General features: G+C 44.7%; 1 protein-coding gene across 1 annotated transcript in view; it reads right to left on the bottom strand.

Moving 5' to 3' along the window:
* Positions 1-27,719, bottom strand: part of LOC115092767 (disintegrin and metalloproteinase domain-containing protein 9-like) — a gene marked incomplete at its 3' end in the record, with an annotated part of 1,804,538 nt that overhangs the window by 190,605 nt on the left and 1,586,214 nt on the right. Inside the window, exon 14 of the mRNA XM_029604071.1 lies at positions 4,943-5,138. Within this exon, the coding sequence (XP_029459931.1) occupies positions 4,943-5,138 (196 nt within the window). The remainder of the gene's footprint in view (positions 1-4,942; positions 5,139-27,719) is intronic.

The following is a 27,719-nucleotide window of genomic DNA, read 5'->3' as shown; positions in this document are numbered from 1 at the left end:
TGAGTGAGTGAGCAAGAAAGCATATGTGTTTGAGATTCTGTGCGTGTGTGTGTGTGACAGCATGTATGTAAGTGTGTGATTAAAAACATTTTTGTGTGAAAGAGAATATGTGTGTGTGATTGAGATCCTTTGTTTGTGAGATAGCATGAATGTAAGTGATTGATTGAGAACCTGTATTGGTAAGTGAGAGAGATCATGTGTATGTATGATTAAGAGCCTGTGTGTATAAGTAAGAGAGAGCATGTGTGTCTGTGTGTGATTGAGAGCCGGTGTAGGTGAGAGAGCATATGAATATGTGATTGAGAGTCTGTGTGTAAGAGAAAGCATGCATGTAAGTGCGTGAATGAGAGTCTATGTGTGTGAGAGAAAGAGACAGCATGCATGTAACTGTGTGATTGAAAGCCTGTGTGTGTATGTGTGAAAAGACAGACAGCATGTGTGTAAATGTGTGATTAAGAGCCTATATAAGTGAGATAGAAAAATCATGTGTAAATGTGCGTGACTGAGAGGCTATGTAAGTGAGAGAAAGTGTGATTGAGAGCCAGTGTGAGAGAGAGAGGAGAAAGTTGCAAGCAACCACCCCTCCTCCTGCTAATTCAAAACAATCTCAGGGCACCTGGATTTCAAACATTCCCAGCTATGCAGAGCAAAGCATTTTTTTATCCTTATTATTTTTCATTATTGGATCTTTGTGTCTACTATTTTGAAATATTTTATTGGTATCTAGAAATTTTTGATATGAGTTTTTAATTATTGGATATTCCATTCATCTGCCATTTCAAAATATTCTGATATTTTTATTATGGTTTTACTGCTATTGATTTTATATTTCTTGATTTGTTTTATGAGGACTGGTGATATTTCTCTTTTTGCTTTGTTACACTGCATACAGTTTCTCTGGCTTGTTGCAGTTTCCAGTTCACTTTTTGTCTGCATGTTTCTAGTTATGCTTTATGGTCTTTTTATTCTTTGTTAGGTGAGGGTCTGCACATGTGACTGAGCTGAAGTATTCTGCTTGTATTTCTACTATTTTGGTGTAGGACTCTATAGCAGCCTGGCTTGGTCCATTTTCCTAATAGGAGGACTTTTGGAGTTTTAAGGACTGGAGAATATTTTCAGTGTTGCCTTTTCTGAGGTAAGGTGATTACTGTTTGAGTGCTGGAAATTGGTGCTGCTTTGGTATGGGATGTTTACTATGTATGTAATTTCTGTTTAGACAGAGTACTTATCTTTCCATTTGTCATTCTTAACACATTCTTTGGGTACTTGCCAGGTTCTTAGGGCCTGGTTTGGCCTCTGTTGGAAACAGGATGCTGGGCTTGATGGACCTTCAGTCTGACCCAGCATGGCAAGTTCTTATGTTCTTAATAAAAGTAATACTGGGCCTTTGTTTTTTTATTTCCGCCGTGAATTGTAATGAACAGCGGGTCATACATGTGAACATGGTCTGTCAGGTGTGCCATGATGGGAAAAAGGTTGAGAACCACTGGTTTAAGCTACTGAAGAAATCACAGATGGGAGGGGGATATGAAAGTACTTCCAGAATGAGTAATAGACTTGCACAGCTGAAATGTCTTTTGGATACAGGCAAGCAGTAGCACATGATAGGGATGTGCAGAGCAAAATTTTATGTTCATATTTTTTATGTCCGAAAGGGGGTCCCACTTGCGGCCAATATGGACATAAAAAAAATCCAATGAGTTGGGTATATGTACATATGTGCAAAAAAAAAAATTAAACCCCCTCACCCTCCTTAATCCCCCCCCCAGACTTACCACAACTCCCTGGTGATCGAGCGAGGAGTGAGGACGTCATTTCTGCAATCCTTGGCGAGAAGCATGTGACGTCGGTGGCACGTCGAGTGACGCGGCGTCACGTGATTCCCGGCTCGTTCGCGCCGGACGGCTCGTTCGGCCCAAAAAGAACTTTTGGCCAGCTTGGGGGGGGCCTCCTGACCCCCCCAAGCTGGCCAAAAGTTCTTTTTGGGCCGAACGAGCCGTCCGGCGCGAACGAGCCGGGAATCACGTGGCGCCGCGTCACTCAGATGCGACGTCACGTGATTCCCGGCAAGTTCGCGCCGGACGGCTCGTTCGGCCCAAAAAGAACTTTTGGCCAGCTTGGGGGGGCCTCCTGACCCCCTCAAGCTGGCCAAAAGTTCTTTTTGGGCCGAACGAGCCGTCCGGCGCGAACTTGCCGGGAATCACGTGACGTCGGCGTCACGTGATTCCCGGCTTGTTCGCGCCGAACGAGCCGTCCGGCGCGAACTTGCCGGGAATCACGTGACGTCGCGTCTGAGTGACGCGGCGTCACGTGATTCCCGGCTCGTTCGCGCCGGACGGCTCGTTCGGCCCAAAAAGAACTTTTGGCCAGCTTGGGGGGGTCAGGAGGCCCCCCCAAGCTGGCCAAAAGTTCTTTTTGGGCCGAACGAGCCGTCCGGCGCGAACGAGCCGGGAATCACGTGACGCCGGCGTCACTCGACGTGCCGCCGACGTCACATGCTTCTCGCCAAGGATTGCAGAAATGGCGTCCTCACTCCTCGCTCCATCACCAGGGAGTTGTGGTAAGTCGGGGGGGGGGGGGGGATTAAGGAGGGTGAGGGGGTTTATATTTTTATTTTGGCTCAACAATCGCGATTTCCCACATATCGAACATATCTATGTTCGATATGTGGGAAATCCGATCGTTTATGTCGAATCAATTTTTTAAGTAAAAAAAAAATATGAGTTGCGTTTTACTAATGCGGTCAATCCGAATGCACACCCCTAGCACATGATCTATGCTTTACTTTACTTTGAAGACAAGTCTATATATACAGCCAGACTTCCAGTATTTCCTCAAATAGTAATTCTTTTAATCCTTCCCATTCTTTTCCCTGTTCTGCCCTCAGCTCCTGATATCCTAGCTTGGGAGCCTATGCAGACAATTAAACCTCTTCCTTTTTTAGCTTCCAAATGTCAGAGATAACTCAGATCTTAATACCAAAACATTTATTGAATGATAAACAGTTTAACACTGAAAATGGTATGGTATTGAAGATAGCTGCTTAGACAACAGATCTAATACAATTGTGTCAAGAAACTTTGAGTACTGAATCATAGGCAGATGACTGCAGTCATAGAGGAAATTATAACTACCAGTATATAGCAAAAACTGGCAGATGGTGGGAAATAGATAAGAAAAGAAGCAAGGAAGTAAGGTGAAAAGAGCTGTGCTTCTAGGATCCTGCAGAGGATCCAAGAGAGCTGCAAGCTTGTCAAGAGCCAGTTCTAAACTGAATTTTCAGCAGTAAATATGGTCTCCCAGGGATTCCAAAGGGCCAAAGACCAATAGGAAGAAGCAAGAGAACATAGACATAGGGGAAAGCAAAAAGGAACAAATCCAATCAGAAGCTCATCAACATTTAAACATAACCAATCAAGAAAGGAAGTACTACACATATAGAAACTCTAAGCTAAGTAATATCAAAGATGATCCAGGTGGCAATTTAATAGAAACAATATATATACAAACACTGTAGAGGCAGAACAGGGATAGTTTTCAAAGGGACTTCTGCAGGTAGAACAGTTTTTCATATGCAGAAATGGCCTTTTACAAAATTACTTGCCCACTATGGGCCGGATTTTCAAAAGGTTACACGCGTATATTTGGAGGATTTATGCACGTAACCAGCCTTACACGCGACAGGCTTATTTTCAAAAGGCCCGGTGACGCACGTAAAGCCCCGGGTCTCGTATAAGTCCCGGGCTTTACTAAAGGGACGGTCCGGGGGCGGGATGGGGTAGGGTCAGAGGCTTCTGGAACAGTGGGTATTTGCCGCTGTGTTGGGGATCGTTCGCCGGCAGTCGGCCAGTGTGCGCAACTTACTTCAGCCCCAGAGCTGAAGTAAGTTTTGTGACAAAAGAAAGGAAAAGGAAAAGGTAGGAGGGAAAGGACGGGGGATTAGGGGAAGGGAAGGTGGGGTGGGGGGGGTAGGGAACGGGGGAAGGCAGTGCACTGACCCCAGATTTTATAACATGCATACGCCTGCGTGCGCATGTTATAAAATTGGGCGTACATGTGTGCGTGCCAGGTAGCGCACGCACATGTAAGCCATGCACGCTCCTTTTAAAATCTACCCCTTTGTGAGTAAATTTAAATGTCTGTCATGTTCATGCATATGTTTACACACACTAAGGGGGTCATTTTCCAAGGAGTTACCGCGGGAGATAAATTTGCAAATCGCGCTAACAGCCGTTAACGCGATTTGTGAATGCAAATTTGTTATTCAGGGGGCGGAGTTGGGGTGGAGCATAAGTGTCCATCAAGCTAGGTTGAGAGAACATTGCCCAAATCTCTTCTTGGAGTGAGTTTCCTCACTCCGAAGGTCATAAAATCTTCACAAGAGACCACTGTTCTGTTCGTACGTCTCATGTTGAATGTGAACGTGGCCCCCAACCCCCTACGCTCATACCTAATCCCCACCTCGAGTTAGTAGGTGGGCCTACCATGGGGATACAAATACCTGTCTAGGGAGTAGGATCTATAGCAAGGCTCTCTGTTTCTCTCTCTCTCTCTCTCTCTCTCTCTCTCTCTCTCTCTCTCTCTCTCTCTCTCTCTCTCTCCCATGCCTGTCAACTAAACAGAGGTGTGAGACAATTGCTCAGTTTCATACAATGGAGGTATTTTGGAAGGGAAGTTGATAGGAGTTTGTATTTATGCATATACTTTGTAAAATTTGACTGTATGCATTTACATTTTCATGAACATTTTATGCATATAAAATAGCTGGTGTAATATGCAAGGTAGACTTGGTGGGATAATTTTTAAAGCTTTAAAATTGTTTAACTTATGTACATATTTGCTGCATAAGTTATGCAGGATGTTTGAAAATTGCCCTCATATAAAATACAAAGACTAAAGGAATGCAATAAAGAAAAGAAATATTTAGTAAAATAGTGCTTACTTCTGCCAAATATTTTTCGACAATATCTGTTAGGATCATGGCAATTGTTTTGATAGCAGAGGGATTGACCATCATTGCATGGAGTCCCATCTTGAGAATAGACATCAGAAGGGCAAATGTTTGATACCCCACTACAGTACTCAGCAAGATCACACTCACTAACTGGTATTCTGCAAGGCTGGCCTTCATTTATAAACTGGAAATAAGCAAAAGTGAGGATAAATGATATGAGCACATCATCATAATCATTATGTGAGCAATAATTACACTGCCTGCATTAGTGAAAACTCCATGGATATTTTTACCAGTGAGATTTGTAACAATAATTGCTGGGTTTTGCATCATTTATTTATTTATTTATTTATCTAATTTGTATACCATCTGTCAATATTTCCAAGTGGTGTACCATTAACTATTCATAATAAATATGAATACTGCCTGCCCTAAAAAATACTCAAGAGATTGTTATTGTTTTTTCCATGCAAATATTTCCATTAGAAAGTATGAGTACATTAGAATAATCAAACCTATGCATTGAGTTTCTATTGCCACTTCAATATGTTTTTTAGAAGACATATTGGAAAGTAGGGATGTGAATCGTTTTTCAACGATTAAAATTATCGTCCGATAATTTTAATATCGTCTTAAATCGTTATAGAACACAATACAATAGAAATTCTAACGAGTTATTGTTAAAAATCGTTAAATCGTGTTAGTGCGCACTAACTCCCATTAGTGCGCACTAACTCCCGCTAGTGCGCACTAACAGAAAATGATACAAATTGACACTTTCCAGGTCAGTAAAGGTCAGTTAGGAATGAATATGTATTCCTATTGGCTGGCTGCCCTCTTATCTATTGATGTTACCAAGGTTCCCACTGAGGTGATGGTTGGGGGGATGGGAAATGGAAATGGAAACTCAGGAACACTAACAGAAAATGATACAAATTATTGACACTTTCCAGGTCAGTAAAGGTCAGTTAGTGCCCTATCCCTGATACCAGGGGTGTTGTGATCTTCCTGCATGCAGTGCCCTATCCCTATTAATACCAGGAGTGTTGTGATCTTCCTGCACACAGTGCCCTATCCCTAATACCAGGGGTGTTGTGATCTTCCTGCACTCAGTGCCCTATTCCTGATACCAGGAGTGTTGTGATCTTCCTGCACGCAGTGCCCTATCCCTGATACCGGGATGTGTGCAAGAAGATCACAACACCCCGGAGGAGTGAGGGTCAGGCAGCTCCCCCCTGTCTGTGAAGCCAGCCTCTCACTAGTAATGCAGGGAGGGAGCTGTCTCAGCCTTCAACATCCTCCCCCCCTCACCCACACACCATTCACTGGCTGGAACATGGGGGAGGGGAGGAGTGAGGGTCAGGCAGCTCCCCCCTGTCTGTGAAGCCAGCCTCTCACTAGTAATGCAGGGAAGGAGCTGTTTCAGCCTCACCATCCTCCCCCCCCCCCTCACCCACACACACCATTCACTGGCTGGGACATGGGGGAGGGGAGGAGTGAGGGTCAGGAAGCTCCCCCCTGTCTGTGAAGCCAGCCTCTCACTAGTAATGCAGGGAGGGAGCTATCTCAGCTTCACCATCCTCCCCCCCTCACCCACACACCATTCACTGGCTGGGACATGGGGGAGGGGAGGAGTGAGGGTCAGGCAGCTCCCCCCTGTCTGAGAAGCCAGCCTCTCACTAGTAATGCAGGGAGGGAGCTGTCTCAGCCTTCACCATCCTCCCCCCCTCACCCACACACCATTCACTGGCTGGGACATGGGGGAAGGGAGGAGTGAGGGTCAGGCAGCTCCCTCCTGTCTGTGAAGCCAGCCTCTCACTAGTAATGCAGGCAGATAGGGCACTGCATGGAGGATGATCACAACACCCCTGGTGTCAGGGTTAGGGCACTGTGTGCAGGAAGATCACAACACTCCTGGGATTAATAGGGATAGGGCACTGTGTGCAGGAAGATAACAACACCCCTGGTGTCAGGGTTAGGGCACTGTGTGCAGGAAGATCACAACACTCCTGGTATTAATAGGGATAGGGCATTGTGTGCAGGAAGATCACAACACTCCTGGTATTAATAGGGATAGGGCACTGTGTGCAGGAAGATCACAACACCCCTGGTATCAGGGTTAGGGCACTGTGTGCAGGAAGATCACAACACTCCTGGTATTAATAGGGATAGGGCACTGTGTGCAGGAAGATCACAACACCCCTGGTGTCAGGGTTATGGCACTGTGTGCAGGAAGATCACAACACCCCTGGTATCAGGGTTAGGGCACTGTGTGCAGGAAGATCACAACACTCCTGGTATTAATAGGGATAGGGCACTGTGTGCAGGAAGATCACAACATTCCTGGTGTCAGGGTTAGGGCACTGTGTGCAGGAAGATCACAACACCCCTGATATCAGGGTTAGGGCACTGTGTGCAGGAAGATCACAACACTCCTGGTATTAATAGGGATAGGGCACTGTGTGCAGGAAGATCACAACACCCCTGGTGTCAGGGTTAGGGCACTGTGTGCAGGAAGATCACAACACCCCTGGTATCAGGGTTAGGGCACTGTGTGCAGGAAGATCACAACACCCCTGGTGTCAGGGTTAGGGCACTGTGTGCAGGAAGATCACAACACTCCTGGTATTAATAGGGATAGGGCACTGTGTGCAGGAAGATCACAACACCCCTGGTTTCAGGGTTAGGGCACTGTGTGCAGGAAGATCACAACACTCCTGGTATTAATAGGGATAGGGCACTGTGTGCAGGAAGATCACAACACTCCTGTTATTAATAGGGATAGGGCACTGTGTGCAGGAAGATCACAACACTCCTGTTATTAATAGGGATAGGGCACTGTGTGCAGGAAGATCACAACACCCCTGGTATCAGGGTTAGGGCACAAGTTCTAGTCACATTGACTGATCACATTACTTTTTTTTGTCAAGCTACCAACTGTTTCCATATCCCATCCCCCATATGTTGTCAGTGGGATCCTTGGTAACATGAATAAATAAGAGGGCAGCCAATAGGAATACATATTCATTCCTAAACTGACCTTAACTGACCTGAAAAGTGTCAAATTGTATCATTTTCTGTTAGTGTGCACTAACGGGAGTTAGTGCGCACTAACTCCCGGTTAGTGCGCACTAATCGGAAAAAATCGTTAAGACGATAGGGCACAGGATTCATATCCCTATTGGAAAGTGCAATCTTATTTGGAGAGTCCACTGACACAGGGCTTTTCAAAATAATTGATTTTTGATTAGATAAATAGGATTTTATTCTGAAAAAGCAAAAAAACCTTTAAAATAGATGGAACTGAATTTAATGTTTAATAAATCAGTGATTTGAACAAGGAACTAATACAAACTAAATGCTGTTTGGTTCTTAACATAATAGTCTTCCATGATTTGGTATTATATGAAAAATAATTTGATTTAACATAAAGATTGTGGGATAGAATTATTTAGTATTCAACAAAAATCTGAAGACATTTTAAAGAATATAAGAGACATATGTAGCCCATTTAAGAAAAATGATTACAAAACAATGAATATTAGTTTGGACTAGATAAAATGGCAGATACTCTACAGTTCTAATAAAAAACATTTCTTCTGGGAGTGTTTTCCCTTTGTCACAGCTGCAATATTCAAATCTTAGCAAGATCACAATATTATTCCAGGCAACATCTTATCATTGCTATCAAAGAAGTGAACAAATTATGGCAAGTAGCTGCTGAAGTTTCTTTCAATGTTTTTTAATAATCAGAAGTAATTATCCTGCTGAAGTTTGTACAAAAATATACTGTCCTATGAGAGAGACCAATGTATATCTGAAATTACGCAGATTTTTGTCAACACATTTCAAAGAGTTAAAATGAGTTTTACATCAAGAGAATGATATGAGAAATGATGAAACACAGCCTCTTCTGAAATGAATCAGTGTTTAGGAGAAATCAGAAGTTTGTATTGCTGTGAATTACTCATATCCACCCTGGATTATCACAGAAATGATTAGCTTTCTATTGCTCTGTATTGTAAAGAGTCTCCTCACTGATCTGTACTACAAACAAGAAAAAAAACTCAGATGATACTGGAAATAAATATCGTACTTGTATATCATTTCTATATTTGTTTAGTTATAATATAGAAGTTTTTGTATTTGTAAGTCTGTAAAACAGTTAAAAAGAGTTAAATGACATATCCATTTAAATCTACTTTTCTTCATTTGAAATATTTTATATAGAACATGGAATTTTCATTCACTGTCAATTTTTATTCTGTTAGTTCTTACACCAGTCTACACCCTGAGCTTTGTGTTAGGATTTCACCTGTTGTGCAGCTTTATCCTACCTTCATGATGTCTCCCTACCAGCAGAGGCCCTTTGTATGCCTTGCCTCTAGTCTTGAATCTCCTCCTCACTGCCCTTGCCATGTCCAAGTCCCAGACCCATATAAACCTGTCTTGCCATAGTAGCCTTGTCTTCTCATGGTGTCACTTCTGCCTCCATAACCTGACTCTTGTTCTTATCTTGCCTTGCCTTGTGGACTATGGGCCTTCAACCTTGCCTTACCATAGGGCCTATGAGCTTTCTATCTTGCCTTGCATTGTGGTCTTAAGGCTTTCTAGTCTTTTGCATTGCCCTGAGGACCTATCCTGCCTTGTTTCTTGTCCTGAGGCTTTTGGCCTATTCTCTCTTGTATCCTGCCTTGGGAGCTTAAGGCCTATTCTATTTGTTCCAAGCCTTGCTTCAGGCTTCTGTGTTCTTTATTCATTGTTTCCCTCTTCTGCCTTTTCCAAATCCTGTCCTAGTCTGCCTTCTTGGTCTTATCCTTTCTGTTCCACTCTCCAGTCCTGCCTGTACCAGAATCTTGTCCAGGCCTTGTCTCACACTTATCTTATCTAGTTCCAGATCCTGCTTAGTATCCAGCCTTGCCTTGTTCTGCCAGCCAGGTCTGCCTGGTCCAGCCTGCCAAGCCTTGTCTGCCTTGTACAGCCTGCCAAGCCTGCCCAGCTATGCCTGTCTTGTCCAAGCCTTGTTTCCAGCCTGCCTTTTCCAAGCCTTGCCTGTGTGGATTGACCACTATGATGTATTGCTGCCAAAGAAACATATTGGCCCTCAGAACCCAAGGGCTCAATCTGCGGGGGAGGGGGCTGGCTAGGCAGACGACTGGCTCTCATCTTGTCCCAAGTCCTGCTCTACAGTCCCATGCCACTCCCCATGTGGGTTTCCCAGACTCGGGGCCCATAACACTACTGTGGGATGAACAGGGAACATATCTAAGGTCAAGCTGTGCCACAATTAGTTGTTCCCAGCAAAGTTTTACCTTCCCAAATGGGCTTACCTAGAAGACTGTGGTAAAAACTCAGAAACGAATAAAGGAAAGGAAATCTCCTGATCAAACAATAGTTAGAATGCCATACATCAGGTACTGAAGACAAAAACACTGGGTTTACTGGAAAGCAAAATTGCTTACCTTGTAATAGGTGTTATCCCAGGACAGCAGGATGTAGTCCTCACATATGGGTGACGTCACTAGTGCGGGAAAACTTTCTGTCAAAGTTTCTAGAAACTTTTGACTGGCCCTGTGAGGCCAATGAGCATGCCCAGCATGCCATGATATTCTCTGCCACAGGTGTCTCTCTTTAGTCTCGTATGTAGCAAAAACTTTAGCAAAAAATAGAATAAGAAAAGGTAACATACCCAACTCCGCGGGGTGGCGGGTGGGTTTCGTGAGGACTACATCCTGCTGTCCTGGGATAACACCTATTACAAGGTAAGCAATTTTGCTTTATCCCAGGTCAAGCAGGATGCTAGTCCTCACATATGGGTGATTAGCAAGATAGAGGCTGAGTCATTTTGTAGAGAAGCAACAGTGAAGTATTGTTGTTGAAAATGAGTCAGCCGACGATCACAGCAGATTGGATGTAGAAGGAGTTGGGATTAAATTGGAAACAAGTTCTTTAAGACAGATTGTCCATAGGCTGAATCCTGTCGTCCCTGTTTGTCCAAACAGTAATGAGCTGCAAAGGTAGGTGTGAAGAGAACTCCATGTTGCTGCTTTACACATGTCAAGGATTGGCACTGAACGATAGTGTGCTACTGAGGTTGACATTGCTCTTACTGAATGTGCCTTTAATCGTCCTTGGAGAGGAAGGCCTGCTTTTTCATAGCAAAACTGTATGCAATCTGCTAGCCATTTGGATAGAGTATGTTTACCCATTGCTTTACCCGGGTTGTTTGGATCATAGGAAACAAAAAGCTGATTGGATTTCCTGTGGTCTGCAGTGCGGTTTAAATAGAAAGATAGTGCACGCTTACAGTCCAAGGTATGTAAGGCTCTTTCTCCTTGGTGAGAATGAGGCCTTGGGAAGAATGTGGGTAAAACTATGGATTGGTTCAAGTGGAATTCCGTAACTACCTTGGGGAGGAATTTTGGATGTGTACGGAGTACCACTCTATCATGTAGGAATTTTGTATAGGGTGAGTACGTGACAAGTGCTTGTAACTCACTAACCCTTATAGCCGATATAATGGCTATGAGGAAGATAGTCTTCCATGTGAGAAATTTAAGATTACAGGAATCTATGTGTTCGAAAGGAGAACACATTAATCTTGTTAAAACCAGATTCAGGTCCCATTCTGTGACTGGTGGCCGAATTGGTGGTTTAAGCTGGGTTAAACCTCTCATAAACCTACTGACAAGAGGCTGTGTGGATATAGGTGCATTACCCATCTTGTTATGGTAAGCTGAGAGTGCACTTAGATGTACTCTTACAGATGAATTCTGGAGACCAGATTCTGAAAGATGGTATAATTAGTCTAGTAGAGAAGTAGTGGGGCAAATAAAAGGATCAATGTTCTTTTGTCAGCATCACAAAGTGAATCTCTTCCATTTGGAAGAATAATTTTTTCGTGTGGAAGGTTTACATGAAGCTATAAGTACATGAGACACAGTGGTTGAAAGATTGAGTGGTTGTAAGATCAAGCTTTCAACATCCATGCTGTCAGGATAGGGATTGAAGGTTGGGATGGCACAACCGACCCTGATCCTGAGTTATGAGAGTGGGAGCTACTCCCAGACGAATTGGATCCCTGACTGAGAGGTCTAGAAGTGTGGGAAACCATACTTGTCGAGGCCAATGCAGGGCTATGAGTATCATTGACCCCTTGTCTTGTTGTAGCTTCACTAGAGTTTTGGTTATGAGCGGTATTAGAGGATACGCGTATAGTAGGCCTGAGTTCCAAGGGCGAGCAAAGGCGTCTTTGGCTGGCTGGATCTTCTGTTTGTGTAGAGAACATAACTTGTCCACTTTGTGAATCAGGTGTGATGCAAAGAGGTCTACTGTTGGTTGACCCCATCGTTGAAATAACCTGGTCGCTATTGAGGGATCCAGGGACCATTTGTGTGGGTGGAATTGACGACGTCGATCCGTCAGCACATTTTGAATGCCTACCAGATAAGTGGCCCGGAGAAACATTGAGTGGTTTAGGGCCCAGGCCCAAATCTGTGCAGCTTCTTGACAAAGGAGATATGAGCCCATACCTCCCTGCTTGTTGATGTACCACATGGCTACTGTGTTGTCCATTTGGATCAGAACAGTCTTGTGTGAAAGGCAGTCCTTGAACACATGCAGTGCATAACTTATAGTTCTAAGTTCCAGGAAATTGATTTGAAATGTTGCTTTGAGTTTTGTCCAAGTCCCCTGGGTTTGGAGATTGTCTATGTGAGCTCCCCAACCCAAGGTGGATGCATCTGTAGTTAAAGTTATCTGTGGGACTGATTGCTGAAAAGGTAAGCCTTTGCGCAAGTTGTCCATGTTTGCCCACCAAAGTAGAGATAATCGTAGGTGGTGGGTTACTTGAATTGGAGAATACAGTGGTTGAATGACTTGGATCCATTGTGATCTTAAAGTCCATTGGATTACTCTCATGGCTAGTCTTGCCATAGGAGTGACATGAACTGTGGAGGCCATGTGGCCTAGCAAGGTGAGAAACTGATGAGCTGTCGCTTGTTTCTGTGAGTAAATGGATCTTGCCAGTAGAGAAAGTGTCTTTGCCCGATCTACGGGTAGAAAGGCCTTTGCTAGGTTGGTGTTCAATTCTGCTCCTATGAATTGAAGCAGGTGAGTTAGAGTAAGATGGGATTTTTGATAATTGATGAGAAAACCCAAGGAGTGAAGTAGAGTAATTGTTCGAGTCAGAGAAGTCAGAGCTCCTTGCTGAGATTGACTTCTGATGAGCCAGTCATCCAGATATGGGAAAACATGGACACTTTCCTTGTGCAAATGTCCTGCTATTACTGCCAGACATTTGGTGAATACTCTGGGAGCAGATGCCAGTTCGAATGGCAGAACTCTGTAATGGAAATGTTGATGACCCACCATGAAACGCAGATACTTGCGATGAGGAGGGAATATTGGAATGTGAGCGTAAGCGTCTTGAAGGTCCAGAGAACAGAGCCAATCTCCTGTTTGAAGAAGTGGAAGCATGGTGCCTAGGGAAACCTTCTTTAGAAATTTGTTGAGATTTCTGAGGTCTAGGATGGGACGTAGGCCTCCGGTTTTCTTTGGAATGAGGAAATAACGGGAGTATATTCCTCTGCCCTGCTGGGTCCGGGGCACTGGCTGTACAGCCCTGGCTCTCAGAAGGATGGATAATTCTGCTTGAAGTGAATTAGTTGAGAATTCTGTTGTGGGAAGAAACTCGGTGGAGATTCTGGTGGAAGTGAGAGGAAATTGAGTTTATAACCTTGAGATACTATGGAGAGTACCCATTGGTCTGATGTGATGCTTAGCCAATGTGTGTGAAAATAGGATACTCTTCTTCCCACTGGCAGGTCTGGTCGAGGATTTAGGAGATGGACTTGTTCTCTGGCCTGTATTTCAAAAGCCCGCCGCTGGGCCTGTCTGTGCAGGAGGTTGTGGGCGAGTAGTTCTAGACTGTCTGGCTTGGGATCGTTGTTGTGGCCTAATTGACCTACCCCTAGAGGTTTGGGGGTAGTATCTCCTTGGCCTGTAATAAGGACGCCTGGTTTCTCTCCAATGGAGTCGATGAGGAGATTGTGAAGAGGGGTCTTGTGGCATCTGAGACAATTGACGTAAAGTCTCTGTATGGTCCTTAAGTTGTTGTATGGCTTCTTGGACCTTTTCTCCAAACAAGTTGTCCCCTAGGCATGGTAATTCCACAAGTTTTTCCTGGACCTCAGGCCTGAGGTCCGAGGCCTTAAGCCATGCCCATCTACGAGCGGTGATTCCAGCAGCTGCTGCTCTGGAAGCTGTCTCAAAATTGTCGTAGACCGCCCTCACCTCATGCTTCCCGGCTTCTAGGCCCTTGTTGACTATGGCCTGTGCCGATTCCTGAAATTGCATAGGCAAAGAAGTAATAATTTCTTCCATTTGCTTCTATAGATTTATCTGATACTGTGTTATATACAGTTGATAAGCAGAGCTTTTTGGGTTCAGGATGGCACTTTGATATACTTTTCTTCCTAAGGAATCGAGAAACCTATGGTCCTTACCAGGTGGGGTTGATGAGTGTGGGCGGATACGTTTAGACTTTTTTTGTGCAGATTCCACTACCACAGATTGATGTGGTAGTTGTTGCTTTTGATATCCTGGAGCTGTCTGCACTAAATATGTAGTGTCTACACGCTTGTTTACTGCTGAGACAGAAGATGGATGCTCCCAGATATGGCATTGTAGATCCAAGAGTACGTCATGGATTGGAATAGCCAATACTTGTTTTGTGGGTCTACGAATTGCAGAACTTCTAAAGTTGTTGTCTTGTATCTTGTTCCGCAGTTAGCTTAAAGGGGATGGAGTCTGCCATGTCCTGAATGAAAGTTGAAAAAGATAAATCTTCTGGAGGGGACTTTTTCCTCTGGTCTGGAGGTGAAGGTTCAGACATAAAGTCCTCTGAAGATGTATAAGTTTGCGGGTCATCCCAAGAGTTATCTGGGTCATCCCTATAAGGAGACCGTGGGGAAGACCTGGGAGGGTGATGAAGGCCTGAAGGGCCTGGCTGTGGATCATCTGAGGAAAGAAAATGAGAAGTGTCCTGAGCCTTTGTTGTTGGAAGATTGTCGATGATCTTTTGATATCTTTGTAAAAGATGTCGATAGAATGCTAGATCCTGAGGTTCAGGAGCCTCAGATGATGTTTGCATCGATGGTACAGTAGTTGTCATCGATGTAGGTGTCAGTAGAAGTGTTCGGGACGGTGTCGAAGACTTCGGAACTGGCATCGAGATCGGCATCGAAGAGCCCGATAGTATGCCATGATGATTCTCGGTGCCATAGTAATCGATTCTATGGTTGTCCTCGGTGCCAATAAGGACACCGGCATCGGTGGGCCCACCGGCATCGGTAATGCTACCGGCATTGATGCTGGTTGCATTGGCATCGGCGGGATCGCCGGAGGTGTTTGATCCTTTAAAGCCTGAATAACCGCTTGTCTGATGAGATCAGACAATTCGGGCTGTACAACTGGTGAAACCAGAGCAGTTGTAAGCGGTGGCGGAGGCTGTGATGATATATCCTGTGCAGAGGTCTGTGGAGGATCTGGCATCGATGACATAAAAGGCCCAGGCGCTAACGGGACTGATATTTCTTGGGTCCGTGGCCGCTTTGCTGTCGATTCCTCCTGGGTCGTGGATGCGGACGTCAACAGACGATGATGCCGATGCTTGATTTTAGGTTGGTCAGCCGACATCGTCGATGCTGTGGACGATGGCGAGGACAAATGATCACCTGATCCTTCCGGCCGAGATTTTTTAAGTAATACTCGCTTAGTTGCTCCGGCCGGAGATGACCTCGATGATTTTGAAGGTGAAGGAATAAGTTGTAATTGGAACAAATGTTCCATTTTTTCCTGCCTAGCTTTTTGCTCCTTCGCCGTCATCTCAGCACATTTGGAACAACTGTTCACATCATGTTTTTCACCAAGACACAGAATGCATTCAAGATGTGGGTCAGTGATCAACATGGTTCTATTACATATAGGGCATTTTTGAAGCCGAAAGCCATTGTTTTAAACCGACAGCCATCAATGAAGAATGGGAATTCGTGAGAGAAATTGAATTTTACCAAAAGATCAAAATTCGAGATCGAGGTACTCACCAGCCGGTGGAAACCCCCCCCCCCAAGAGACTTCTATGAGAGAGAATATTTTGAAAAATCTGTGACTATTCAGTCAGAGAATATTGTAAGAGACTCGCAACGGCTCCTGTCCCGCGATGCCTGTAGCAGCGCGGAAAAACGAAGACTGAAGAGAGACACCTGTGGCAGAGAATATCATGGCATGCTGGGCATGCTCAGTGGCCTCACAGGGCCAGTCAAAAGTTTCTAGAAACTTTGACAGAAAGTTTTCCCGCACTAGGGCTCCGTCAGTGATGTCACCCATATGTGAGGACTAGCATCCTGCTTGTCCTGGGATAAATAAATATATTGAACAGGAACACTTGAAGCAGGAACACAGAAGATGCTAAAAGTAAGAACATGAAATTTGTTAGAGACAGGCATGCTGGAGTTACTGAAGACAGGAATAACAAGGTTAATGACAACAGGAACATCAGAGTTTGTTTATGAAGCAGTGATGGCTAGGCAGCCTTCTAGTTACTAGGAACAGCTTCCTGCAATACAGCTCAATCTTACAGTATGTAAGTTCCCTTGATCAATCTACTCCTTCGGGGTATGACATTCATTTTGGATAGAGATGTCAGGGTTATAGCTCACAGGATCTTAGACTTGCCAGTATTATTTGGTGGTTCAAGAGCTAAAGTTCTGATTTCTTTCACCATGTAGAACCTCATTTGAGCCCTAGCTGATGCTGTCACATCCTGACTCTTCTGAATGACCATTGAGTTATTCAAGGATAAAATCTTTTCCTAGTCAAATAGAGTTAAAGAAGTTTTAAAAGTTTTAAAAGCATAGGGGTAGATTTACACGTGTAGGGCTTTGAAAATCCAGCCCATAACCTTTATGAGCAGGATGGATCCATGCCTTTTTAATTATTTCTTGGATGAATTAGTAATAACATATGGGCTGATACAGTACAGTGCGCTCCAGTGGAGCACACTGTTAACCCGAGTTTGGATGTGCGTGTTCGACTCGCTAGCTTTACCCCTTCTTCAGTAAGGAGTAATAGTGTGTCGAAAACGTGCGACCAAACGCGGGTTAACGCTCATAGCGATATTAAGTCGGAAGCCCCAAAAATAAAAAAAGTTAAAAAAAATTTTAAGAAATTTTAAAATCGGCCCGCGGCCCACGGCCCGGAAGATGAACGCTCAATTATGCCGGCGTCTGTTTTCTGAACCCGTGGCTGTCAGCGGGTTTGAGAACCGATGCTGGCAAAATTGAACATCAGCTGTCAAACTCGCTGACGGCCACCACTCCTGTCAAAAAAGAGGCGCTAGGGACGCGCTAGTGTCCCTAGCGCCTCTTTTTACCACGAGCCCTAATTTGCATAGGCCACCCTCCTGAATCGCATGCCCAGGAGAGTGGCCTGTGTGCGCGCTGGGAGAGCGGGCGCTCGCCAGCTCTCCTGCACGTTTTTCTGTATCGGCCGGATAGTTACTAGAGATGTGCAGAAGGAAAAATTTCATTTCGTTTTGTTTTTCATTTTTCTGGGACCCAAATTCATTTCATTAGTTTCATATGGGGAAAACCAATTCGTTTATTAGTTTCATTCGTTTTTCGTTTTGCCATTAAAGTCAATGGGGGAAGTATTTACAGCCTATTTTTGACTGCAGAATTGGGGTTTTCTTATCAATTCTGATGAAACTTCTGGGGAGCAATCATCAGAACAAGAAAAGAGCTCCAAGGCACTTAGACTGTGGCAAAGTGGCACCAAAGTGACATGAATAGCCTAAGGCAATGTAAAGGGGCAAAGGGGTACCAGGAGTGGGAAGAGTGCTTTAACAGAGGTGCAAAGCAGCAGCGAGAGTGTCAAAAACACACCACAGCTTCAAAAGAGAGCACCGATAACAGTTGCATGAACCCTCGAAGGCAGCACGACAGGCAAAGTGGCAAGCAAGTGGCATCAACAATGGTTATCTGAAGACTGATTGCATTGAAGAGAAGTTCAGCCTTACCAGCTACATCAGTTTATTCACTTTCAGGCCGATACAGTAAAGCGCGGCCATGGTTGCGTGGTTTTTAACCCGCTTTAGACGCATGTTTTGAGCACGTAAGAAGGACGCGTGATTCATTTTCGGCTTTTACGCGTCCTTAGCGTGTGCCAAAAAAGACGCATATCTATTTGCTCCCGCCACATGTATATGGTATGTTAATGATCGGATTAACTATTCCCCCCGATACACTAACGTGCACCCAAATTATCGCGTCTTTAACCAGCTTATTTACCGCGTCTTAACCTCTATATTTACCGCCCACCCTGACCCTGGCTTTAGTGTGGTGTTTAGTCAGCTTCGGACCGGACAGCGTCATGGACAACATGTATATATTGGCTTTGGCGATCTTTTTCATTCGGTTGAGAAGCAGAATAAGAAATGCTCGGCAAGTGAATTCTAGAAGGCAGATTGGAGAGGCCAACAGGAGAGCCCAGCACCAAGGAGAACCCAGCCAACCCAGCCAACAGGAGAACCCTGCAGCCAGACCGGAGGAAGTATGTGTTCAATGGTACCATCCATCTCTGGGCGTCTCTGAGGCTCCGGAGGTCCAGCAGAGACATGGACGCCTCTCGGATGCCAGAGAGATGGGAGCCGTGCCAGGCCTTCCTCCGGCATCTACTAGGCTTCCTGAGGCGGGGGGGGGGGAGCTTGTGGACACCTTTACGGATGCCGGAGAGATGGGAGCCGCACCAGGCCTTCCTCCAGCGTCTACTAGGCGTTCTGAGTCTCCGGGGGTACCATCCATCTCTGGGCATCTCTGAGGCTCCGAGGGTCCAGCGGAGACATGGACGGATGCCTATACGGATGCCTATACGGATGCCTTCCTCCGGCATCTAGAATTAGGCATCCCTGAGGCTGCTGATTGTAGTAAAAGCTTAGATAAGAATGCATAGCTCATTTAAGAATACAAATTTGAGAATCCACAGTGTTGCATATCCATGTATGTACTGTTAAACTATTTATATGTCCTACTAGTAAAACTATGTACACTAGAGAATCCATAGTGTTGCATATCCATGTATGTACTGTTAAACTATTTATATGTCTTGATCAGCATTTAATTGGATTTTCTTGTGTTTGCCTCTGTTGTATTGCATGCAGGCACAGCACTGGGCCATTGGCAGGCCGGGACGTTTCATTCGTACACGGACAACTCTCTTTGGCATGTGTGAGCGAGATGTTGTCCGAACCTACTGGCTGAGCTCACGGGCAATCCTGTTCCTCTATGAAGATCTGCGCTTTGACCTTGACCCCCTGGCCAATCGCCACCATGCTGTGCCAGGGTTGACTAAACTTCTTGGTGCCTTAAATTCTTTTGGTTCCAGAAGTTTTCAAAACCCCGTGAGTGTCGTTGCAGGTATGACACAGGCTTCCATTTCACAGCATCTGGCACAGGTCTTGAAGGCCATGATGAAGCGGATGAGGAAGTACATCGTCTATCCTATGGATCCAGCTGAGCTGCAACAGATCTGCAGTGGTTTCATGGGTATTGCAGGGATGCCGAACGTGTTGGGTGCTATCGACTGCACTCATATTGCGTTTACCACCAGGTCAGAGGAAGAGAGTTCATTCCAGTCATTTGCGATGCACACCTTTGGATTCTAAATATTGTAGCGAAGTACCCTGGGAGCTGCCATGATGCCTACATTCTCGCACATTGATCTCTGGGGACCCAATTCCCAGAGGGAAAGTACGGTAAAGGTTGGCTACTTGGTAAGTGACAATGGCTACCGCCTGTGATTCTAAATATCATATGTGCAGGTCTGGGATGTTAGGTATACAATTATGTTTATGATATTAAGCACTGTGAAGTTGTTTTTGATGCATTACGAATTATTCCTCTTATAGGTGTTGGCGGCTATGGCTGTAAGCCCTGGTTGCTAACTCCACTCCAGTCCCCACGAGGCCAACAAATGCTATAGGTTTATGGCAGTACCAGAAACATGATCGAGCGCACTTTTGGAGTTCTGAAGGGACGTTTCCGATGTCTGGATTGCTCTGGGGGAGCCCTGCAGTAAATGCAGAAAAGGCGGTGAGCATAATTGTTGGGTGCTGCGATTTGTCAGCGATTTGATGTGGATGCAAAGGTAGCAGAAAACTTGCCACCAGATCCGCCTGTGGAACCGGCAGCTGAAGTGGACAACACTGCATGGGGTCATGAAGTCCGACGAAGGATCATCGAAACTTATTTCTCTTGTAAGTTCTTAAATGTTATACATTCATTTTTCCATACTGCTCTTCTTCTGTCTTATGGCACCACTCCTGTCTCCAGGGTCCCATACTGATGTGGTGCTTTCATTGTAGTACATCGCTCTGCTAAATTCGAGATATTAATCATTTCTATGCCTGTACAGTATATTTACTCTTGTCTTGTATTTTTCAGGAGCTGGGATCCATCCATCTAACAATCCATCCATCAGAACATTTCCCAGCCAGATGACCCCTCCATTAAACCCTTTCCAAGCTGATCCCTCCATCAAACCCTTTACAAGCACAAAATTATTCATTGTCTTCAGTTTTTAATGGTATTTCTTGAGTAAAAAATCAAAAAACTTTATCTACCCATTGTAACCTAGTTTTCTTTCTTTCCTCTTGTATGAACTTCAAGGCCTTTATCAGCAAGCAAAAAATTATTCATTGTCTTCTGTTTTTAATGGTTTCATTTATATTCCTTGAAGTCTAAAATCAATAAACAGTTTCTACACATTTAACCTACTTTTCTTTCTTTCCTTGTATGAACATCAAAGCTTTTCCCAGCGATCACAAACTAATTCATTGTCTTCTGTTTTTAATGGTTTCATTTAGATTTCTTGAAGTCTAACATCAATAAACTGTGTCTACCCATTTTATCCAGCATTTCTGTCTTTCCTTGTTTTTTCTACTCTTGCATGTGGAGCGCCCCTCCAGCACCAAAGATCCACCCCCCCCCCCCCCTCTCTCCTGCCCCCATCTCTACTTTCATACCAGACATAGGGGATGAGGATGACATTGTCATGATGTTATCAACCTGGTCTCTCCAGGCCAACCACAATGACGATGATCCTCCTCTTCCCCCATGGCTTGGTCCCTTCCCTTGCTGTACCCATCCCATCCCCTATCTATATCTATAAATATTTCAGAAATAGCATTTGTGCTATGCTTTTTCAAATAGAAAAGACTATTTGTTTTGAAAATTAATTTTTTAAATGGAATATTGACCACTTTGATTACTTAACATTAGTTTTGAAATATTAATGAAATTAGGGGTGGGATGTGACATTAAATGATACATTGGTTAATTGCCAAAAATAACTTTTATTGAAAATATTTAAGATTGGTTAACAGAACGATAAGCTGAGGCAAGATCTCGAAATGCGCCGATAAAGTCCGTCATCATTTCTCTAATCAAATTCGCTTGAGAAGCCATCCCAGTGTTTATGTTGGATCGCATCAACCGCACTTCCTGGAGCATGAGTTCATTGTGCTGATCCAGCTGAGAGATGAGTCCACTCAAAAACTGCTCGCTTAGCCCATCAGATCCAAAAAGTGCCAGTTCAAGGTCCTATGCTACTGATGCCGTTTCCAGTACTGATGGAGCATCAGCCAGTAGCTGAGATAGTTGAAACTCAAGAAATGGTTCCAGGGGTGCTGAATCCTCATGTGCCAGGGGTACCGATGCCTCATGTAGTTGGTTGACAGAAGACAGATCAAACAGGTTCAGCATTACCACTTCCTCTGTTGGCATGGGTTGGCTGGGGGAGTCAGCGTTCGACATTGGGAACATAAATTCATCTGGCATAGGAATGGATTCTTCGCTGGTTACGTCACCATTGTCCACTCTATCTGTGGATAAAGATAGAGAAAGAGGTTGCAGTTATAGTTTGTAGCCTGCTGTTCTAACCATTAGGCTACTCATCAACTCCAGGTGTTCTTATCACAAGTCACCTTGAAATTTCATAATCTTTTTTTTGTAACATATCCTGAAAGTTGGCCTAACGGTTTTAAGGTGCAATTCTTTTCCTCAACTGGAATATTTTTATATGTGTTTATAGTCAGAGAACAGTTGATGGGAGAATCGCCAAGGAGAGAAAAAACTATTCCAGAAGCAGGAAATAATTATTCAATAACCTCTGAAGAGTGCATAGGATGTTAAAGCAGTAGAGTTGTCATACTCTAAACAAGTGGCTCATGGAGGCATGTGTTAAGTCTAGCCAAATTTTTAATCCAGAGGACAAAATAAATATAAATATATATATGTATTATATAATTATATATTTATTTATATTTAGGAATTTAACAAATCGAACAACAATTCTTGTAACAGGAATAGTAAAGAGAGATGTGACATTGATAAGACAGGCGAAGAGAGAATTTGAAATGAAGTTGGCCATAGAGGCAAAAACTCATAATAAAACCTTTTTAAAATATATCCAAAACAAGAAACCTGTGAGGGAGTTGGTTGGACCATTAGATGACAGAGGGGTTAAAGGGGCTCTTAGGGAAGATAAGGCCATTGCAGAAAGTCTAAATGAATTCTTTGCCTCTGTGTTTACTAATGAGGATGTTGGGGAGATACAAGTTCCGGAGATGGTTTTCAGGAGTGATGAGTAAGATGAACTGAACGAAATCACTGTGAACCTGGAAGATGTAGTAGGCCAGATTGACAAACTAAAGAGTAGCAAATCACCTGGGCTGGATGGTATGCATCCTAGGGTTCTGAAGGAACTAAAAAATGAAATTTCTGATCTATTAGTTAAAATTTGTAACCTATCATTAAAATCATCCATTGTACCTGAAGACTGGAGGGTGGCCAATGTAACCCCAATATTTAAAAAAAGCTCCAGGGGCGATCAGGGTAACTATAGAACAGTGAGCCTGAATTCAGTGCCGGGAAAAATAGTGGAAACTATTCTCAAGATCTAAATCATAGAGCATATAGAAAGACTGATTTAATGGGACACAGTCAACATGGATTTACCCAAGGGAAGTCTTGCCTAACAAATCTGTTTCATTTTTTTGAAGGGGTTAATAAACATGTGAGTAAAGGTGAACCGGTAGATGTAGTATATTTGGAATTTCAGAAGGCGTTTGACAAAGTCCCTCATGAGAGGCTTCTACGAAAACTAAAAAGTCATGGTGTAGGAGGCGATATCCTCTCGTGGATTACAAACTGGTTAAAAGACAGGAAACAGAGAGTAGGATTAAATGGTCAATTTTCTCAGTGGAAAAGGGTAAACAGTGGAGTGCCTCAGGGATCTGTACTTGGACCTGTGCTTTTCAATATATATATATAAATGATTTGGAAAGGAATACGACGAGTGAGGTTATCAAATTTGCGGAATAAACAAAATTATTCAGAGTAGTTAAATTACAAGCAGACTGTGATACATTACAGGAGGGCCTTGCAAGACTGGAAGATTGGGCATCCAAATGGCAGATGAAATTTAATGTGGACAAGTGCAAGGTGTTACATATAGGGAAAAATAACCCTTGCTGTAGTTACACGATGTTAGGTTCCATATTAGGAGCTACCACCCAGGAAAAAGATTTAGGCATCATAGCGGATAATACTTTAAAATCGTCAGCTCAGTGTGCTGCAGCAGTCAAAAAGCAAATAGAATGTTAAGAATTATTAGGAAGGGAATGGTTAATAGAACGGAAAATGTCATAATGCCTCTGTATCGCTCATGGTGGGACCGCACCTTGAATACTGTGTACAATTCTGGTCACCATATCTCAAAAAAGATATAGTTGCGATGGAGAAGGTACAGAGAAGGGCAACCAAAATGATAAAGGGGATGGAACAGCGTCCCCTATGAGGAAAGGCTGAAGAGCTTAGGGCTGTTCAGCTTGGAGAAGAGAATGCTGAGGGGGGATATGATAGAGGTCTTTAAGATCATGAAAGGTCTTGAACGAGTAGATGTGACTCGGTAATTTACACTTTCGGATAATAGAAGGACTAGGGGGCATTCCATGAAGTTAGCAAGTAGCACATTTAAGACTAATCAGAGAAAATTCTTTTTCACTCAACGCACAATAAAGCTCTGGAATTTGTTGCCAGAGGATGTGGTTAGTGCAGTTAGTGTAGCTGGGTTCAAAAAAGGTTTGGATAAGTTCTTGGAGGAGAAGTCCATTAATGGCTATTAATCCATTTTACTTAGGGAATAGCCACTGCTATTAATTGCATCAGTAGTATGGGATCTTCTTAGTGTTTGGGTATTTGCCAGGTCTTGTGGCCTTGTTTTGGCCTTTATTTATTTATTTATTTGAAGGTTTTTGTATACCGACATTCGTTAAGAAAACATCACATCGGTTTCCATAGAACAATAATTAGCCAACAGGGCTTTACAATGAACTTGATATGATAAACTGGGGAGGGGGAGAGCAGGGAAAGGAGCGGGGAGGAGGGGGTGGGATTAAAGTAGGAGGGAGAAGATGTTTCCTTTGTTGGAAACAGGATACTGGGCTTGATGGACCCTTGGTTTGACCCAGCATGGCAATTTCTTATGCCATATTTTCAATTTATTAGGATAGTATTACCATAAGGAGGATGACGGTAGGGTAATCATTCCCACACATCTCAAAAGAACTGTAGGAAAAAAGTGGAAATCAAGAAAAGATAAAGAGAGATCAAACATCAGTTAACCCCTCATGAGCAATAAAGTTTACTTGCAATGCTAACAAGATATATGTAAATGCATACCTTCACTTGCTGCTGTGTCAGCGCCGAACTGGGTCTGTATACCTACCACGACCTCTGGCCTCACAGTTCGGAGAACCAGCTCCTCCACTGGTGTCAGCACTATATGACAGGTGGCCCTCCACCGGTCCTCTTTGCCGACGCGTCAATTTTTGAGGCCTTCTCTTTCACCTCTTTTCTGGTGTCGCGCCACCGGTGCTGTACCTGTTTAATGTCCCTGGGCATGACCGAAAGAGAACACACATCCTGTGCGATCTTTTCCCAAATCCTTTTCTTTGTGGAGCACGAAACCTTGGATTGGAATATAACTTTATATTTTTCACACATGGCACGACACAATAATTCCTTTTCTTCATCCGTGAAGCGAGCGTTATGGGTTCGCTTTTTGGATGGCGGGCTAGAAGTAGTGCCTTCCTGATGTTCATGATCAATGGCATGCTCCTCAACCTCAGCAATTGTATGTTTTCCCGGAATATTAATACCTGAATGGCAAAAAAAAAATGGTGATTAATGAATGGGGAGACAGCACGACGGAAATTAACAAAAGCTGTATAAATAAAATATACTAGAAACTAGAGAGGCCCATGGACAGCATCAAGCAAGAGCCTGAAGTGCCTTCCAGTAGTGGTTGCCGATCTCCGGACTCCGCCTCTACCCATGCAATGCAATGTTTTCCTGGCATCATTGTCTGAATCGGAGAAAATAACAAGGGGAAAAGGGTTTAATGACTGTAATGAAAATTAACAAAAAAATGAAAACAAAGGAACAGGGGCACATGGAGAGCATACAGCAAAGAGTCAAAACCCTGAAAGAAGAGGGGCACATATACAGCGACAGTGAAAATCATGAACATCAAAAACAGAATAACCGGAAAGAAGAGGGGCACATATACAGGAAACAGTCACAGTGAAAATCATGAACATTAAAAACAGAATAACCGAAAAGAAAAGGGGCACATATACAGGAAACAGTCACAGTGAAACTCATGAACATCAAAAACAGAATAACCGGAAAGGAGAGGGGCACATTTACAGCAAACAGTCACAGTGAAAATCATGAACATCAAAAACAGAATTACCGGAAAGAAGAGGGGTGTTGCGGTCTCTACCGCTTCCCTCCGGTTAGGGCACAAACCCGCCTACCTCCGCTTCAGGGATCACCGCATTCCACCCGCTCCAGACCCCGGGGGCTTCTCTCACTCCACGTGGCGGCCGCCATTACGTGCCTGCTTCCCTTCAGTCTTGCGCGCGCGTGCGAGGACGTCCGTCTTGAACGCTCAGCTCCCGGAAGCCTGGTCCCGCCCGTGCTGCTGACGTCACGCCCGTCCCGATATAACCGGCGCTCAAACTCTCTCTCATCGCCTTGCAACGAGGTTCACAACTCCATAGTTGTTCTTAGTTGCGTTCCTGGTGGTCTCCACGTTGCCTGCTTCCGACTCCGGTTTGCCTCTGACTTCGCTTCTGCCTGCTGCCTGCCTCCGACTCCGGTTTGCCTCTGACTCCGCTTCTGCCTGCTGCCTGCCTCCAACTCCGGTTTGCCTCTGATTCCGCTTCTGCCTGCTGCCTGCCTCCGACTCCGGTTTGCCTTTGACTCCGCTTCAGCCTGCAGCCAGCCTCAGACTCCGGTTTGCCTTTGACTCCGCTTCAGCCTGCAGCCTCAGACTCCGGCCTGCTTCCGACTCCGCTTCAGCCTACAGCCCGCTTCAGCATCCGGTTTGCTACCGACTCCACTACAGCCTACAGCCTGCTTCAGCAACCGGTTTGCTACCGACTCCTCTTCAGCCTACAGCCCGCTTCAGCATCCGGTTTGCTACCGACTCCGCTACAGCCTACAGCCTGCTTCAGCCTCCGGTTTGCTACAGACACCCCAGTCGCCCGCTGCCCTGCCTTCAGCCGGCCCCCAAACCTGTACAGCCGGTCCCCTGCTTTCCGGGTACCTTGGACTTCCTATCCTTCTTGCTTGCTCTGGTCCCGGTCTAAGCCTATCTCAGCCCCTGGACTTTCTGTCTCAATTCCGAGTCCCGGGCTCCTCCCGGGGGGGCCCTGGTTCCTGGGTGAACACCTCCTGCTTGTGGCTCCGCCCCCCGGCCTACCCTGTCTCCCTAGGTAGGCCGGCCCAAGGGTCCACTATCTCTCCAGCAGTGTCCAACTGCAACAGTGGGCACATATACAGCGACAGTGAAAATTATGAACATCAAAAACAGAATAACCGGAAAGAAGAGGGGCACATATACAGCAAACAGTCACAGTGAAAATCATGAACATCAAAAACAGAATAACCGGAAAGAAGAGGGGCACATATACAGCAGTCACAGTGAAAATCATGAACATCAAAAACAGAATTACCGGAAAGAAGAGGGGCACATTTACAGCGACAGTGAAAATCATGAACATCAAAAACAGAATAACCGAAAAGAAGAGGGGCACATATACAGCAAACAGTCACACATTGTTGCACTGGAGGTGGACCCTTGGCCTGGTGCAGGATTGGTACGGCCCACCGGTTGGACCCGGAGAGCGCCTGCCACCAGGAGGTGGAGCACAGGAGGAAACAGAGGCTAGCTGGAGCTTCGCCAATAGCAACCCGGGGTTCCCTCAGGTTGAGCTTTTGGTTACCCGGGCCACCTGGTCTTAGGTGGGCCTCGCAGGGTCTCCTAGAGAGGAAGCGTAGAGGAGTGCCCACCACGAACAAGGGTGCATGGTCGAAGTCAGAGTAAGAATGTCCAAAGGTCGCAGGAGGCCAGAAGAGAGTGTACGAGTGGATAGCGAGGATCAAGGCCAGAGTAACAGTTCTGAGTGGTCAGCCGAAGCAGGGGTCAGTACCTGTAGTCAATCCAGAAGTAGTCAGGCAGAGGTCAAGTTCCAGGCAGGGATCACGAGTAGTCAGTGGACAGGCAGAGGTCGGTTCCAGGCAGCGATCAAGAGTAGTCAGTGGACAGGCAGAGGTCGGTTCCAGGCAGTGATCAAGAG

This window comes from Rhinatrema bivittatum, chromosome 5 (genome assembly GCF_901001135.1).
Source record: "Rhinatrema bivittatum chromosome 5, aRhiBiv1.1, whole genome shotgun sequence".
In the NCBI taxonomy this organism is placed as follows: Eukaryota; Metazoa; Chordata; class Amphibia; order Gymnophiona; family Rhinatrematidae; genus Rhinatrema; species Rhinatrema bivittatum.
This window is presented reverse-complemented; position numbering and strand designations above follow the sequence as displayed.